The sequence below is a fragment of the Eptesicus fuscus genome, chromosome 8, assembly GCF_027574615.1.
Source record: "Eptesicus fuscus isolate TK198812 chromosome 8, DD_ASM_mEF_20220401, whole genome shotgun sequence".
Taxonomy (NCBI): Eukaryota; Metazoa; Chordata; class Mammalia; order Chiroptera; family Vespertilionidae; genus Eptesicus; species Eptesicus fuscus.
In genome coordinates, this window is record NC_072480.1 from 59,808,100 (window position 1) to 59,823,493 (window position 15,394).

The 15,394-nt window shown below is 37.9% G+C and overlaps 1 protein-coding gene across 1 annotated transcript in view; it reads left to right on the top strand.

Annotated features, from left to right (window-relative positions):
* The window catches only part of GPC6 (glypican 6), a 1,127,407-nt gene that overhangs the window by 742,341 nt on the left and 369,672 nt on the right, over positions 1-15,394 (top strand). The window contains exon 4 of the mRNA XM_008156480.3: positions 13,368-13,533. Within this exon, the coding sequence (XP_008154702.2) occupies positions 13,368-13,533 (166 nt within the window). The remainder of the gene's footprint in view (positions 1-13,367; positions 13,534-15,394) is intronic.

A 15,394-nucleotide genomic window follows, 5' to 3' on the forward strand; every position in this document is an offset into this window, starting at 1 on the left:
ACTCTTTTACAAATACTCCCATGATTCGTTTCATGGAATTTTGCTTTTGTTGATATATTCTCCTCTCCCTTACCTATTCCCAGAACTCTTGTTTATACACTGAAAGCCATCATATGCCTAATAATCCTGTGTAGACTCTTACCAAGTTGTCCTTAGAAGGTGTTTATAAGGTAAAAATAATTAAAACATCAAATCCGTGGATAGTCCAAAGTTGCTGAACTTTTCATGTTCCTAATAATTCACTTAGTGCTTTCCCTTTTCTCTACTGTGTGCTTCTCAGTTCTGCTGAGAGTTCCTTATGGTTAGCTTCCCGCCAGTGGTCAGTTTTAGGTGAAATCTTCACTAGCTCTCTGTTACTTGGACATTCATTTGAACCCCAGGAAGTTCTCTCCTGTCCTTTCTCAGCTGTGGATCTTGCTCCCTGGTAACTTTGAAATCCACCATTTATTTTCATTATAGCACCTCATGCAGTGGAGAATAATTATTGAATGGACTTAGGAATGATTTCATTCATCACCTCCCATTGCATTAGTACTGGAAGAATAGAGGAAAATAAACTTTGTTTTGGGGTACAGTGCTCTCAAAGATCCCCATCTTAGCTTTTTTGGTCCCTTACTACTGTTTTTTTGTGTGTTTTTAAGGGTAGAGATACCACTGGGCTGTCTTACAGTGGTATCTCTCTTCCCAATCAAATCTCCCCATGCCTGTAGGAATTTCCAAGTAATGTTTTCTTCTTTGCTGATGACAGTCCAGGACTCACTTGTCAGCCAACTGATTAGAGCACGGCCAAACTGTGTTGTGTAATCAATCTCCCTTAAACTGACGTTGCCATTGTTCCCTTTCTTCCAACTTAGGACTTTTTCAGAAAAAGTTTATGCTGGTACATTGCATGATGAAGTGAAGAATGGGAATTTTCCATGGAAACACATTGATGCTTTGAGCCAGGGGATTCTCATGCAGGGCTCATTAGGAATTGGAATGACTAATCTTAATTAAAAGACAGGAAGGCATATTGCTGTTCAAGGAGAACTGTTGATAGATATCAATAGATTGATAGCAGGTAAAATTAACAAAAATTCCACACCCATATGTTCTGCATAAAAAATTACAAAACACCACAATATGATATTAGTCTAGTTTCCTGTGCGTATCAGATGTAGTTTAATATTATTCATCTCCCACCATATGCCAGCTCTGCTTATACTAGGCTTTTAAAGCTGTATATGTTCTGAGAGAATGATTGATTGTATTTTACATTCCTGATAATGTCACATCCCCTTACTTTAAAAGCATATTGTGTGTATGCCAAAGCACATACATTAGAAATATGTTAGTACCAGTGTACAGAGGCTTGAAATTCATAGCTTTTACCAAAGTGGATTATCACATCAATGACTCACACTTAAAGTCACCGTTAAAAGGTTTCTTCCAAATGAAGTAATATTTAAGCTATAATTTCTAACTGGAGAAGACAACTATTCCCTGACGAGACACTTAGGGATCTTATTTTACATCCTGTGTTCACATTTTGAAAATTTACATTTGGGTGAAGTTCGGAATGTCAAGCAGACTGCCCAAATAAAAGTCATTATCACCAAGACCTCATAATGATAGAGTAAGGTAAAATTAAAATGGTGGTGTGCTCTATTGGGTAAACACATTAGAAAGCCCTGTGAAATATGTGTTTAACTTGTAGAAAGGGATGTTTCATCCTAATGGATGAAACATATCCATTCTGTGTGCATGTGTGTGAGTTATTTATTTAAGTGCTATTTGGAACTATTCCAGTCTATCAAGTGAATAATAACATGCATTCACTGATTTCTTTTTTAAAAAAAATATATTTTATTGATTTTTACAGAGAGGAAGGGAGAGGGATAGAGAGTTAGAAACATCAATGAGAGAGAATCATTGATCAGCTGCCTCTTGCACACTCCCTACTGGGAATGTGCCCGCAACCAAGGTACATGCCCTTGACTGGAATCAAACCTGAGACCCTTCAGTCCGCAGGCCGACGCTCCATCCACTGAGCCAAACTGGTTAGGGCGCATTCACTGATTTCTATGGCAGTTTTATTTATGTTTTAAGGAATGAAATTAAATATAGAAACTAGATCTAGGTAACACTGAACTTGTGACATAATCTGACTAGAACTGACATAGATCTAACTCTCCTCAATTTCCAAGTCTTGGTGGGTTTTTTGTTTTTTTTTTTTTTTTTAATGTTTCACAGAATTGATGTACTTACACTTGACTTTAGAAATTCTGCAGTTATAGTTTTTATGCATGAAAATTATATCTATTCCTTTTCTCCCAGACCCAGAAAGTTCAGTCACCATCTCATGGCTTTCAAATGCTTCATAAGCCTTGTGCTTTCTAGGGGAAGTTCTAATTAAGTATATATATATTTTAAAATAGGCTGAATTTTTATCACAGTGGTGCTGTGAACATTTGTCATTCATATAGGGAACATTTTTCCTTCAGGCTCTGATTTGTAATTCATAATTGTTTCCCTCCTGTCCATGTTCTCTCTCAAGGGTACAAGATGTAGAGAAGGTAGTTTTAGAGCATACATGTGTTAATTGACATGTATATGTATTCAAATATTCAATCAACATCCAAAGGCCCAAAGGTTTTCTGTTTATATGCATGGAAATTTATCTTCACCAAGCCACCATTCAGCAACATTTGAAATAATTAAATAGGTGACTTCTCAAGAGAAGATGTTGTCAGATCATTCATGTCAGGCACATCAAACTAATGTTGGTATCATGTAATTCAAGGTTAATAGTATGTAACTACATGGCTAAATATAGTTTCTTATTAGTAATTAAGAGTTGTGTCTTTAGCTTTCTCTCTTTCCCTCTTTCTTCCTCTCTCTAAAATCAATAAGAACATATTTAAAAAATAAAAGCTGAATAAAATTCCACAGAATGTATATGTCATATTTTCTTTATCTATTCATTAGCTAATGGACAGTTAGGTTGTTCTTCACCTCTTTGTTATTGAGAATCATGCTGCAATGAACCTGGTAGTGAAAATATTTTTTCTAGAGCTTGTTTTTAAATCTTTTGAGTAAGTACCAAGAAGTAGAATTGCTGGATAGTAACAATGTTTTGATTCCTTTTGCTCTGTAGTATTGAAACCAGGAAGTGTGAGTGCTCCAAATTTGTTCTTTCTTTCAACATTGTTTTGGCCTCTTGCAACTCCATCTGAATTTGAGGATTGGCTTTTCCATTTCTGCAAGAAAAAACTATTTGAATTTTGATAAGGTTTGCAATGAGTCTATAAATTACTTTGAGTGGTAGCTATCTTAACAGCAGTGTCTTTCAATACGTGAACACAGTATATTTTTCCCCTTATTTAGGTCTTCTTTAATTTAGTTCACCAATGTTTTATAAGTTCTATCACCTTCTATTACTTGGCATTCTATTGTTTTGGATTTATTGTAAATGGAATTGTTTCCTTAATTTCCTTTTCAGATTGTTCATTGCTAGTGTATAGAAACATAGTGGATTTTTGTGTGTTGTATCACCTTTGCTGAATTCATTTATTAGCTCTAGTCATTTTTTGTTTGTTTGGTTTGTTTTGTATGTGAGTACTTTGGGATTGCCTATATATAGGATCATGCTATCTGTAAATAAAGATAGATTTAAATTGTGTTGTTGTTTTTTTCAAATTTGGATACCATTTATTTATTTATTTATTTATTTATTTATTTATTTTCATTTTTATTTATTTATTTATTTTTTGCCTAATGTCTCCAGCTAACATTTCCAGCACAATTTTGAATAGCACTGGTTAAAGAAGGCCTCCTTGGCCTGTTCCTGATCTTAGGGACATTTGTTTTAGTCTTTCACCATTGAGCATGATGCCAGCTGTATGTTTTTCACAAATGCTCTTTATCGTGTTTAGGAAGTTCCCTTCTATTCCTAGTTTTCTGTCTGAATTTATCATGAAAGTGTTGATTTTGTCTAAAGCTTTTTTTGCATCAATTGAAATGATCATGTTGTTTTTATTTCTTTGTTCTCCAAATATGGTGAACTATATTGATTGATTTTCTTATGTTGAACCACCCCTACATTCTTGGGTCATTGTGTATAATGTTTAAATAAGCTGTTGGATCCCATTTGCTAGTTTGTTGTTAAGGATTTTTTTTCCCTCTACGTTTTTAAGAGGTATTGGTCTTAGTTTTCTCCCCTTATTATGTCTTTATCTGGCATTGGTATCAGGTAATGCTGATTTCTTAGAATGCGTTAGGAAATATTTCATCATCTTCTATTTTTTGGAAGAGTTTAAGAAGGAATTTTGTTAATGCTTTAAATGTTTTATAGAACTTGCCAGTGAAGCCTGGCTTTGTTGTTGTTGTTGTTGGGAGGCATTTAATTACCAATTCAATTTCTTTACGTATTTGTCATGATTCAGTATTGGTAGATTGTTTGTTTCTAGGCATTTGCCCATTTCATCAAGATTATCTAGTTCATTGGTGTATATATTACTTTCCTAAGGCTATAATAACATATCACCACAAGCTGAGTGATTTAAAAAAAAAAACAGAAATTTATTCTCTAACAGTTCAGGAGGCTAGAAGTCTGAGATCAAGGTGTCAACAGAATTGATTTCTTCTGAAGTCTCAGAGAGAGAGACTATCCCATGTCTCTCTCCTGGCTTCTGGGAGAAGAAAGATCTCAAATCAATAACCTAACTTTATACCTTAAGAAACTAGAAAAAGAAGAACAAATAAAACTAAAGTTTTGTTTGTCTCCACCTATTCATTATTTTGTTCTATTTGCTAACTCTGGTTTTAGTTTACTCTGGTTTTAGTTTAGTTCCTTAGGTAATCAATTAGGTAATTGACATGAGATATTCTCTTTTAATATAGGCATGTATGGCTATCATTATTTTTATGTTGTGTTTTCATTTTCATTCATTGATGTATTTTCAAATTTCCCTAGTGATTACTTTTTAACCTATTGTTTGTATAGAGCATGTGGTTTAATTGCCACATATTTGTGAATTTTCTAGCTTTCTTCTGATATTACTTTGTAGTGTAATTTCATTGTGGTTCAGAGAAAATATTTAGTATGATGGCAGCCTTTAAAAATTCCTTGAGACATGAGATTTAGCAATGCTTTTTAACTGAAATTTAGCATTTTCTTTCTTTATTAAGCACTCTCCTGGTTGCTGATTTTTTGTATATATATATTTTTTTAATTAGATTCGAGTTCTGAGAAAGTTGTTTCTGTCTTTTTTTTTTTTTTTAACTAGTTTATTGGTTACTTCAGTGAAAGGACTGGCTTCTTGGCATTTCCTACTCCACCATTTCTGTGATATCACTCATCTGCCATGCTTATCTCACAACCATCTATTACATGACTTCCTTCAGAAGCCATTTCTGTCAATACTGACTTTCCAATTCGGAGCTAAATGCCCCTTTATGGGTTTTCTTTACACTGCACTTACCTAAGACAAATAACTACTTCCCTGAAATGATCTGGAAATGAATGTATTCCTAGAATCCCAACTCTGGTCCTAGGTCTATATACGCATACCCATATAGGTTGGATAAATGAAAGTTGTATGAGTGAACAAAGGAGAAGCAAATTTAAGTGTTCATAAAATTACTACAAAGCCTACATACAGGTTACTGACTGGCAAAAAATTAAAATTAAAATTATTTAACAGGAAAATTAAACTACTTTGAATATGATGTAGTCATTGTTGGAATTTAAAAGACACTTCAGCCCTGACTCCAGCCCAGGGTAACTCAGTGAGTTAGAGCATTGTCCCCAAATGCTAAGGTTGAAGAACTTACCCTATTCTTTCTGTACCTGAATCCCTGACACTTACAAGAATCAACCAGTGAATGCATAAATAAGTGGAACAACAACAAATCCCTCTCTCTCTCTCTCCCTCCCTCCCTCTCTCTTTTTCTCTTTCTCTAAAATCAATTTTAAAAATTAAAATACACTTTAGAATCTGGTGATATATTGAGATGATGAGTAGGAACATCTCATCATTTAATATGACTATAGACTAGAAACTGTGGAGAATGGCCTTGACCTTGCTCAAAATAACACATTGTGAATTTATATTAGTTATTATTAACTTGTTTTTCTTTTCAGAGTAGAAAATAAACATGGTTATTTTATTAATTTGACTATATTATATCTATACAAACAAACACTTGCTGGGTATATTTTTATTGTGTATAAATTAAATCTTAGAAATTTCCCATTTTCTTGCTTTTAAACATATTTTAAGAGGCAATCTTATTTTACATTGGCTACTACAGGAATTGCTAATGTGAGCACCAATGCATGAATGTTGGTCCAGGTATAGAAAGCTTAAGTATATTAAAAACCTATAATACATTGCTATTATATGGTTAAGGATATGTGATGTCTCAAATCACATTTAAAAAACATAAGAATTATTTGCTATAGCATCCTGACACACATGGTTAGCCACATAGATAATTCTTAGTGTGTCTCCCAATACAACTTTATTAAGGGCTCTTTTTGTATTCCTTGCCATGTTTCAATATATCTTGTTTTAGCTTTTTAAAACAGAAACACAAATAACAACAATAAAACTCACTAGGTTACAAAATATGAGCTCAATTATTTTTATGTCACTTTATTTATCTTTCAGTTATTTTATAAGGAATCTTCATTATATATATAAAAGGCTAAGTGACCGACCGACCAGCTGGTAGCTATGATGCACACTGACCACCAGGGGGCAGATGCTCAATGCAGGAGCTGCCAAGTGACAGCAACTTTGCAGAGTGCCCTCTGGTACTCTGGGATCCCTTGGGGAATGTCAGACTGCCAGTTTCAGCCCAATCCCCACAGGCCAGGCTGAGGGACCCCACCTACTGGAGGGACCCTGCTCACTCTGCAGACGACCTTTGAGCCCCAGCACTGCCTCAGGTGCGGCGGGTGGGGAGGGACCAGGGAAGTTTGGCTCCAGGGTGCGTCCAGCCTGTCTCGCCCAGTCCTGCCCTGCTGGCCACCTTCTAATTAATTTACTTTCAATGTGCATGAATCTGTGCACTGGGCCTCTAGTAAATTATATTATTACTAGAGGCCCAGTGCATGAAATTCGTGCATGGGGGTGTGTGTCCCTCAGCCCAGCCTGCACCCTCTCCAATCTGGGACCCCTCAAGGAATGTCCGACTGCCTGCCTTCCTGATTTCCCCTAACCACTTCTGCCTGCCAGCCTGATCACCCCCTAACCACTCTCCTGCCAGCCTGATTGATGCCTATCTGCTCCCCTGCCAACCTGATTGCCCCTAACTGCCCTCCCCTGCAGGCCTGATCACCCCTAACTGCCCTCCCCTGAAGGCCTTGTCACCCCTAACTGCCCTCCCCTGCAGGCCTGGTCCCCCCTCCAACTGCTCTCCCCTGCAAGCCTGGGTCCCCCACAACTGACCTTCTCTGCAGGTCTAGTCGCCCCCAACTTCCCTTCTCTGCCAGCCTCGTCACCCCTAACTGCCCTCCCCTGCAGGCTTGATTGCCCCCATCTGCTCTCCCTTGCAGGCCTGGTCCTTCTCAACTGCCCTCCCCTGCTGGCCTGATCACCCACAACTGCCCTCCCCCCTGCCCTCCCCTGCTGGCCATCTTGTGGCGGCCACCTTGTGTCCACATGGGGGCAGCCATCTTGTGTGTTGGAGTGATGGTGAATTTGCATAATACTCTTTTATTAGATAGGATAGAGGCCTGGTGCACAGGTGGGGGCCGGCTGGTTTGCCCTGAAGGGTGTCCTGGATCAGGGTGCGGGTTCCCTTGGGGTATGGGGTGGCCTGGGCGAGGGGCCTGTGGTGGTTTGCAGGCTGGCCACGCCCCCCAGCAACCCAAGTGGAGGCCCTGGTACCTGGGATTTATTTATCTTCTATAATTGAAACTTTGTAGCCTTGAGTGGAGGCCAGGGCAGGCCAGGGCGGTCAGAAAGCTTGGCTTCCTCCATCGCCGGGGAAACCCAAGCCTCCTGCTCACTCCATGGCCACAGCCATCTTGGTTGGGTTAATTTGCATACTCGCTCCTGATTGGCTTGTGGGTGTGGCTTGTGGGTTGTGGGTGTAGTGGAAGTATGGTCAATTTGCATATTTCTCTTTTATTAGATAGGATTTCTCAAATTTTATTAGTATTTCTCAAAACTAGTCAATTATAACATTGACTATAAGAAAGATAATTTACAAGTCATTCATTATATACAGACAGCATCAAAAGAAGTTAGCAGGACTAAATCCAAGAAGGAAGGATTTTATATTGAACTCTTACATGATTGACTCACAAACTTGTGTCTCTTTTTCTAAAGTAGGATATTGGAGAACCATTGACTATCGCCCCCGCAACTCCCCCCCACCCCATGATACTGTGAATTCTTGACAAAGGGTCACTTCTGGTGAAGGACAACATGTAAAAGTTATGTGAGAGCACAAACAAGAACCAAAAATAATATCAATATCAACTTACTGTTTTTTTCACTTAAAAACAGTGTGTTTTTTTCATACCAAGTGGATACTACTTTTCTAAACATCTCAACTTATCTTTTCACTTAAGTTTATTTCCCAGTATACTTTGAATGTGTAAGAAGCTACAGCTCCATTTTAAATATTGGTCAAAAATCTATATAACCAACTTAAAAAAATTCAACATTTTGTTTCTCAAGATGATTGTATTCTTTATTGTTGCTAAATAAACACCATATTCTTCAGTAGAAAAATTGTTTCTAATACTCCACCAAATGTACAAATTTGTGTTAATGTGTTTGAGCTGTAGTCTGTTCTAAATTTTAAATGTAACTTTTTAGGTCTCCTTTATTTTGGTTTTACCAAATTTGCAGATTTATCTACTCTTTCAGAATTGTATATATTTTTTAGTGTTGTGTATTTTCCAGAGATCAGCTGGCTAATGACTATCAATCTAATATTTACTAGAATCCATTGAGGCTAGAACACAGGTATGGATATTATTCAGAGGAAACTTACCATAAATTTGAAAGCAGATAATAGATCTATTAAGATAACTAATTTAAAAAATATATATAGTTATAAGACCAAATACTAGCAATGATGTGGGGGAAACTGCATCCCTCAGACATTGCTGGTGGAAATGTAAAATGCTACAACCATTCTGGAAAATAGATTGGCAATTTCTTACAAAACTGTACATGCACTAACCATTTGAATCACCAAATGTACTTCTGAACACTTATTCCAAGGAAATGAATACTTATGCTTATGGGAGAACCTGTGCATGGATACTATTAGAAGCTTTATTCCTAATAGAAAAGTACTATTCCTAACAGCAAAGAATGGTCAACCCAATTCTAATACATCCTAACCATGGAATACTGCTCAGCATTAATAGATGCAGTACTTGGATGGACATCTTGGGTATTATGCTCAGTTAAAAAAAGTAAAGCTAAAATGGTTATATACTACTACATGGTTCCATCTAAATAACATTCTTGAAATGACAAAATTATAGAGATGAAAAAGAGATCAGTGGCAATAGATTGCCAGGTGACAGGACAGGGGGTGGTGGAGGTAGCACAAGGTACTGCTTTTCTGATGATGGAAAAGGTCGGTATGTCAATTGTGGTGGCGTTAGAAAAATCTGTATATCGGGTAAAATTTCATAGAAGTGCACACACGCACGCAGACTATATATATCTGTGTGTGTGTGTGTGTGTGTATACACACACACACACACACAGAGATATATATATATACACACAAAGGAATGCGAGATGAAAAAAAATCATGAAATGTACCAATTTCAGTTTATTCAATGTGATATTGTACTATAGCTATATGAGACGTTGCCATTGAGGAAAGGTGAGGGAAGGTCACCCAGGACTCTACTGTTTTTGCAACTTCTTGTGAGTCTATATTGATTTCAAAATAAAAAGATTTTTAAGCAGGTATAGCATAATTTTAATCATTTTTATTTTATTTTTTAATTTCTTTATTGATTAAGGTAATACATATGTGTCCTTATTCCCTCATTTCCCCCCACCCCCACCCCCATTCATGCCCTCACCCCCCTGTTGTCTGTGTCCATTGGTTAGGCTTATATGCATGTATACAAGTCCCTTGGTTGATCTCTTCCCCTTACCCCCACCCTCCCCTACCTTCCCTTTTATCCCTTCACACAACTGGCATTTAAAACAACCTTCTTTTCAGAGACTTAATTCTAAAAGTCTTAATTTTGAAGTGATGATTTTTTAAAATTTTAATCTAAACAGGCAGATGTGTCAATTCAAAAAAACTATGGTCTGTGAACATTAAAGCTTCAACTTTGATCCTCCGCTCTCCATTTTCTTCTTCAAATGCCCTTTATTTGACCAGGAAGGATGTCATTTCCAAAAGTACTGAGAGAGCCACATTTAACTTGAACAACATTGTTCTTTTAGGTTATTAAGGCTGTTCAATTTTCTGTTGCTTGCTACCCTGATTGGAGGCTCTTCTTAAATGTCAGACTGAGAAAATTGCACCGGTTCCAACACAATAAAAAAATAAAAATAAAAAAGCAAACCTTTTGAATTAATGCAATCAATAACCTTTGAAAGCAAAGTTAAAAAGCAACAACAATTGAAGGTTAGATGCACAAACCTATCTTGTTCTTTATTTCCCTTTCAATATCAATATGGCCCAGAAATTGGGGAAACACGATAGAGTTCAACTCAGAAAGCACTTATTGAGCACCTAAGTCATAATCGTAAAACCTTCTAATGATGTGCATATCTTACAGAGTGGTGCAGGTTATAATGATGAAACAGAGTCCACAATGTCCATGAGGTCTTAAATTTACATCCCAAATATTGACAACTGCTCCAGATTTTACCCTGGCACACTGAGTGAGAAGAAGCAAAGCATTATATAATACCAATGGCAAGAAAGCCAAAAATCCAACAGTCAAAGGAAGAAATTACTTAGGCAGCTCATGAAAATCAGTAGGTCTCTGGAGAAAGACATCAGGGTCAAGAGAGAAACTGGAAGACTGTGGAAAACCAAATCCTGTGCACAAAGTTTTCTAGACTAAATGCCAAATAAGTAAAATGTATAAGATTTTGGAATTCCACATTGACTCTGTATGGAAAACACAGAATATTTTCTGTGAATGGCATGGAATACATGTAGATAAAAGAAATTTTTAAAGCAATACTACTCAATTGTGGATAAAGTTTGTCATTTTCAACAAAATAACCCATCTGAGGATGATATAGTGACTCTAATGTATGTTCAGAAGTCACTACAATCCTTACTTTTGTTCTCCCTTGTTTTTGTTTTATTGTTGGAAAATAAATTTTAGAATTAATGGTATTAAACCATTCTCTAAATATTTTTATAAAGAAAGGTTACTTATATTTTACTTTGCTTATTTGATTTGGAGTACATAATGAACTAATTTTCTGTCAGGTTAATCATGTTAATTCTACTTTATTAAAGCCAACATTAAATTACCAGGAAAAGTAAAAATCAAAAGGCTATTCCTATGAAGTGAGTAAGAAATAAGGTGGATTAATGGATGAATAAAAGGATGGATAGATGTCAGAAAAAGCAGTTGTAGGAAATACTAAATGTATAGGAGTGGGAATATGGGTGTTCATTTTTCTATATGTTAGAAAATTGTCATCATAAGTTTTGGGAAACTGTAAAAAACAAAAAGGATAATTAGAAGTTTCAGTGCCTAACTCTTCATTTCCTGAAATAATGTACTGGGGACTGTGTCAGTATACAACATAAAATCAAGAAAATGTTTCAAAAAAACAAAGCCCTGCGCTGAGAACTTCCAATGTGGTTTCTAGATAAAAGGATAAAATGACAGAGATTAGCTGCAGTTGTTGAAAGTTTCCATTTATGAAGTACTTTTTACTTTCCTACCTTTGTAGAGGTGTTATGCTTTGTCAGCATCTGAATGTTCTGGAGATGTAAATGTCACCTGCAGATCCAAGTCTACTTGATAATACTGAAACTCCCCAAGAGGTCCAAGTGATACAAGCTAGGCTTAGTCTCAGATCTAGAGCACAAGAACTGCAACATATAATTACTTTATTTAAATATCAAAATTATGTGGAACCAACCAAATAAATATGAAAATAATGTTTGTGTCTAAATCATGAAAAAGAGCTTTCAGTATTTTTTTGTTGGGGGTGGTGGTCCATACTGTTTTAAGTATTCTTTCCATTTGAAGTCAAAGCAAATTTTTTAATGAGGCTAAAAAGGGCCTCATCTATACTAATTGAAGGGTAATATGCTAATTAGACCGGACATCTTCCAGATGGCCTTCCAGACATCCTTCCGGCTGAAGCCACAGTGGCGGGAGCCAAGGCAGAGGCAGCTAGGGGCGATCAGGCTGGCAGGGGAGAGCAGTTAGGGGGCCACCAGGCCAGCAAGGGAGAGCAGTTAGGGGGCCACCAGGCCGGCAGGCAGAGGTGGTTAGGGGTGATCAGGCTGGCAGGCTGAGATGGTTAGGGGTGATCAAGCAGGCAGGCAGGTGAGCAGTTAGGAACCAATGGTCCCAGACTGGGAGAGGGATGTCCTGTATTGGAGAGGGTGCTGGCTGGGCTGAGGGACCCCCTGCCCCTGTGCACAATTTTAATGCACCGGGCCTCTAGTTAGCTTATAATTGATTAACTTAGGATGAAGCAGGCTGTTTCCTTGTTCAAGGCAAATAGCACTCATTGTCAGTTGGTTAGTAGCTCCTCTGAATTACTGCAAGGTTTTCTCACATTCAACACTGGATCCATTTTCCATGGAATTCCAGAACTGCCAAGCTTGAGAGGCCTGAAGCCAGGCAGTTCCATTGCTTCTAAGCAGGGCTGCACCTCAGAAATCCCAGACAAGTTGATATTGATCCCTTTAAAAAAGTTATGTACGAAGGAAGCATATCTGGCAGCCTCCTTTAGAGACAGGGTCAAATAACCAGTTGGAAAATTGTCTAAAGGTGTCACATTAAACTTTAATAATACCTACATTTTTATGGGGCTTTTAACTTTGTAAATTGCTTTCACATGCATTGTCTCATTCCATGTTCTGCTGCAATGAAACAGTGTCTAGGTTTTTAGGGCTGAATTACAATGACATAGATATCAAAATGTTGATGGGGACATTTCAAGAAAAATGATTATTACTATGACGAACAGAAGTATTCAACAAGAATTACTGGCTTCAAGATCAGGTATTACAAAGGGTTAAGATTCTGATGGTCTTTTAACCCTTTGTTCTAATGCTAGAGGTTTACCAGAACCATTTCACCAATTTATTTTTTTTTAAGGATGAAATGAATTACATATTTTCTCCTCCCTTCCACCCTTCTTATTTAGGATTTCCTATTCTTTTTACTATATCTACAGGTCAGCCCCACCCCAGGGTGCATCCGTGCTCTCATGAAGATGCTGTATTGCCCATACTGTCGAGGACTCCCCACCGTGAGGCCCTGCAACAACTACTGCCTCAATGTCATGAAGGGCTGTCTGGCAAATCAGGCTGATCTGGACACCGAGTGGAACCTGTTCATAGGTAAGGAGCATTTGAACTCATCCAGAAACAGAAATGTGGGGACCTGTCTGATGGCAGGTTCAAGGTTGTGATGACTTGTGGAGACCACAAGGATGTTTGAAAAACACACAAAAAAAACAGCATTTAACAAAGTATAAACATCCTTCTGCATTTTCCTTCTTGTTTTATTCTGAAAAATAAGACTTCCTTGTATATGGTGAAGGACGATCCTGTTAAAGATGGCACAAGACAGCTGTATTGAGTTAGCTGAGGTTCCTGAGAAGATGAAAGTAGCCTTGTTGAATTTCGGTGAGCGTTAGAAAAAGATTCTCATAAAAGAAATCCACAGTACTGTGTCTTTTTTGTTTGTATTACCTCAGCATAATCCCGGGTACACAGATATCGTAACCGGACAGGAGGAGACTTTGTCCCATACATCCTCCCCCCACGCCCCTCCAACACAGCAGAGTCAAACACTGAGCGCTGAGTTTTGCAGTAGGAAAATTCGATTGCTTTATTTGCAGAGCACTAAGCTAGGAAGGAGAACGGGAAGCCGTGTGGCTTAAAACCTGAACTCCCTGACGATGTATAATAGAAGGGTTTAAGGAGTTAGGGGGGAACAGATATGCAAAGCGCTGGTGGGGTGATTTTTAAGGGAGGACCTTGGAACTCGGTCACTTATGGTAAGGGGCTCTTCCTGGACAGTGGACCCTTTGCTCTGAGTAGGTCCAGTATTCCAGTTCTGGTCATGTCCCCATCCTATGATTCCCAGGGGAGGGGGGAGACTTTGGTCCCTGGGCAGCTAGAGGACAGGGTGGCACCTGTGAGTGCTGTCTCTGTAAAATAACTCAAGCACTGTATTAATCCCCATCTGCTTTGAGGGAGCGGAACCAGTTCTAAGCTGTTCTATGTGATTTATGTGCTGTTTCAATATTAGTAAACAACTCCTTCCTTAAACATCTGTGATGAAAATAGCTCAATATTGTTGGTAAAATATGCAAATTTCCTTCCTCTTTCTGTGGAAAAGAACGCTTCAAGCACACAAGCATGAATCAGCCTTCCAGCCTTTAGAAGGTGGGAGGAAAGGAGGTGGGGAAGATTTGGGGAAGGGCTGTGAATCATGGCTCATGTCTTAAGTTGCAGAAATCATTCAGGCTTTGCACTGCCAAAAGATATTTCCCAACTAGCTATCCAAGGATAAAAGGACACATTTCATAGGCAGGCTTCTCCCAGGAAAATACACAGGCCTTGAAAGAGTAAATGTATTTTCTCTCTCCTCTGTCAAATGGCCTTCAAATAAAAGCACTTTCAATTGCATTTACTGCAATTGCACGGTGACAAGCAGAGTGGTGCAAATAACACTGGCATTCGCCAGCCTCAGAGGGCCTTCATCACTTATGCAAACCTCTAAGCCAGAATGCATGAGGAGAATCTTCTGACATCTTAGATTTGAGCAGGAGAGGAAAAGAGCTAAGACGTGTTGGAATACAGAACAACCTAAGCCCGCTGTGCAAAGAAAGATGTGTTTATGGTAAGTTACAGGCATTCCGCTTTGGCAGTGAAACCCATTGGCTAACACATTCTTTTGCCTAGAAAGGCCAGAGAAAATGGTTTTGAAGTTTTGTAAAAAAAAGATTTGAGAGTGGGTAGATTCAAATGGAAGTCATCTAACAAAAATCTCAGAAATCATTTTGGAGAGAATAAATTGAAATGCTGTTCTCGCCTTTCAGTGGGAGGGCAAAATCTGCTTGTATGATCTTGGGTTACTTAATTTGAAAAATTAGGGAGTTTTTTTAAAGTTAATCATTCAGGTACCCTTCTAATGCAGAAATGACATTTTTTGCTAAGATTTTGGAGGCGGGTATGAGTAAAAAAAGTAATC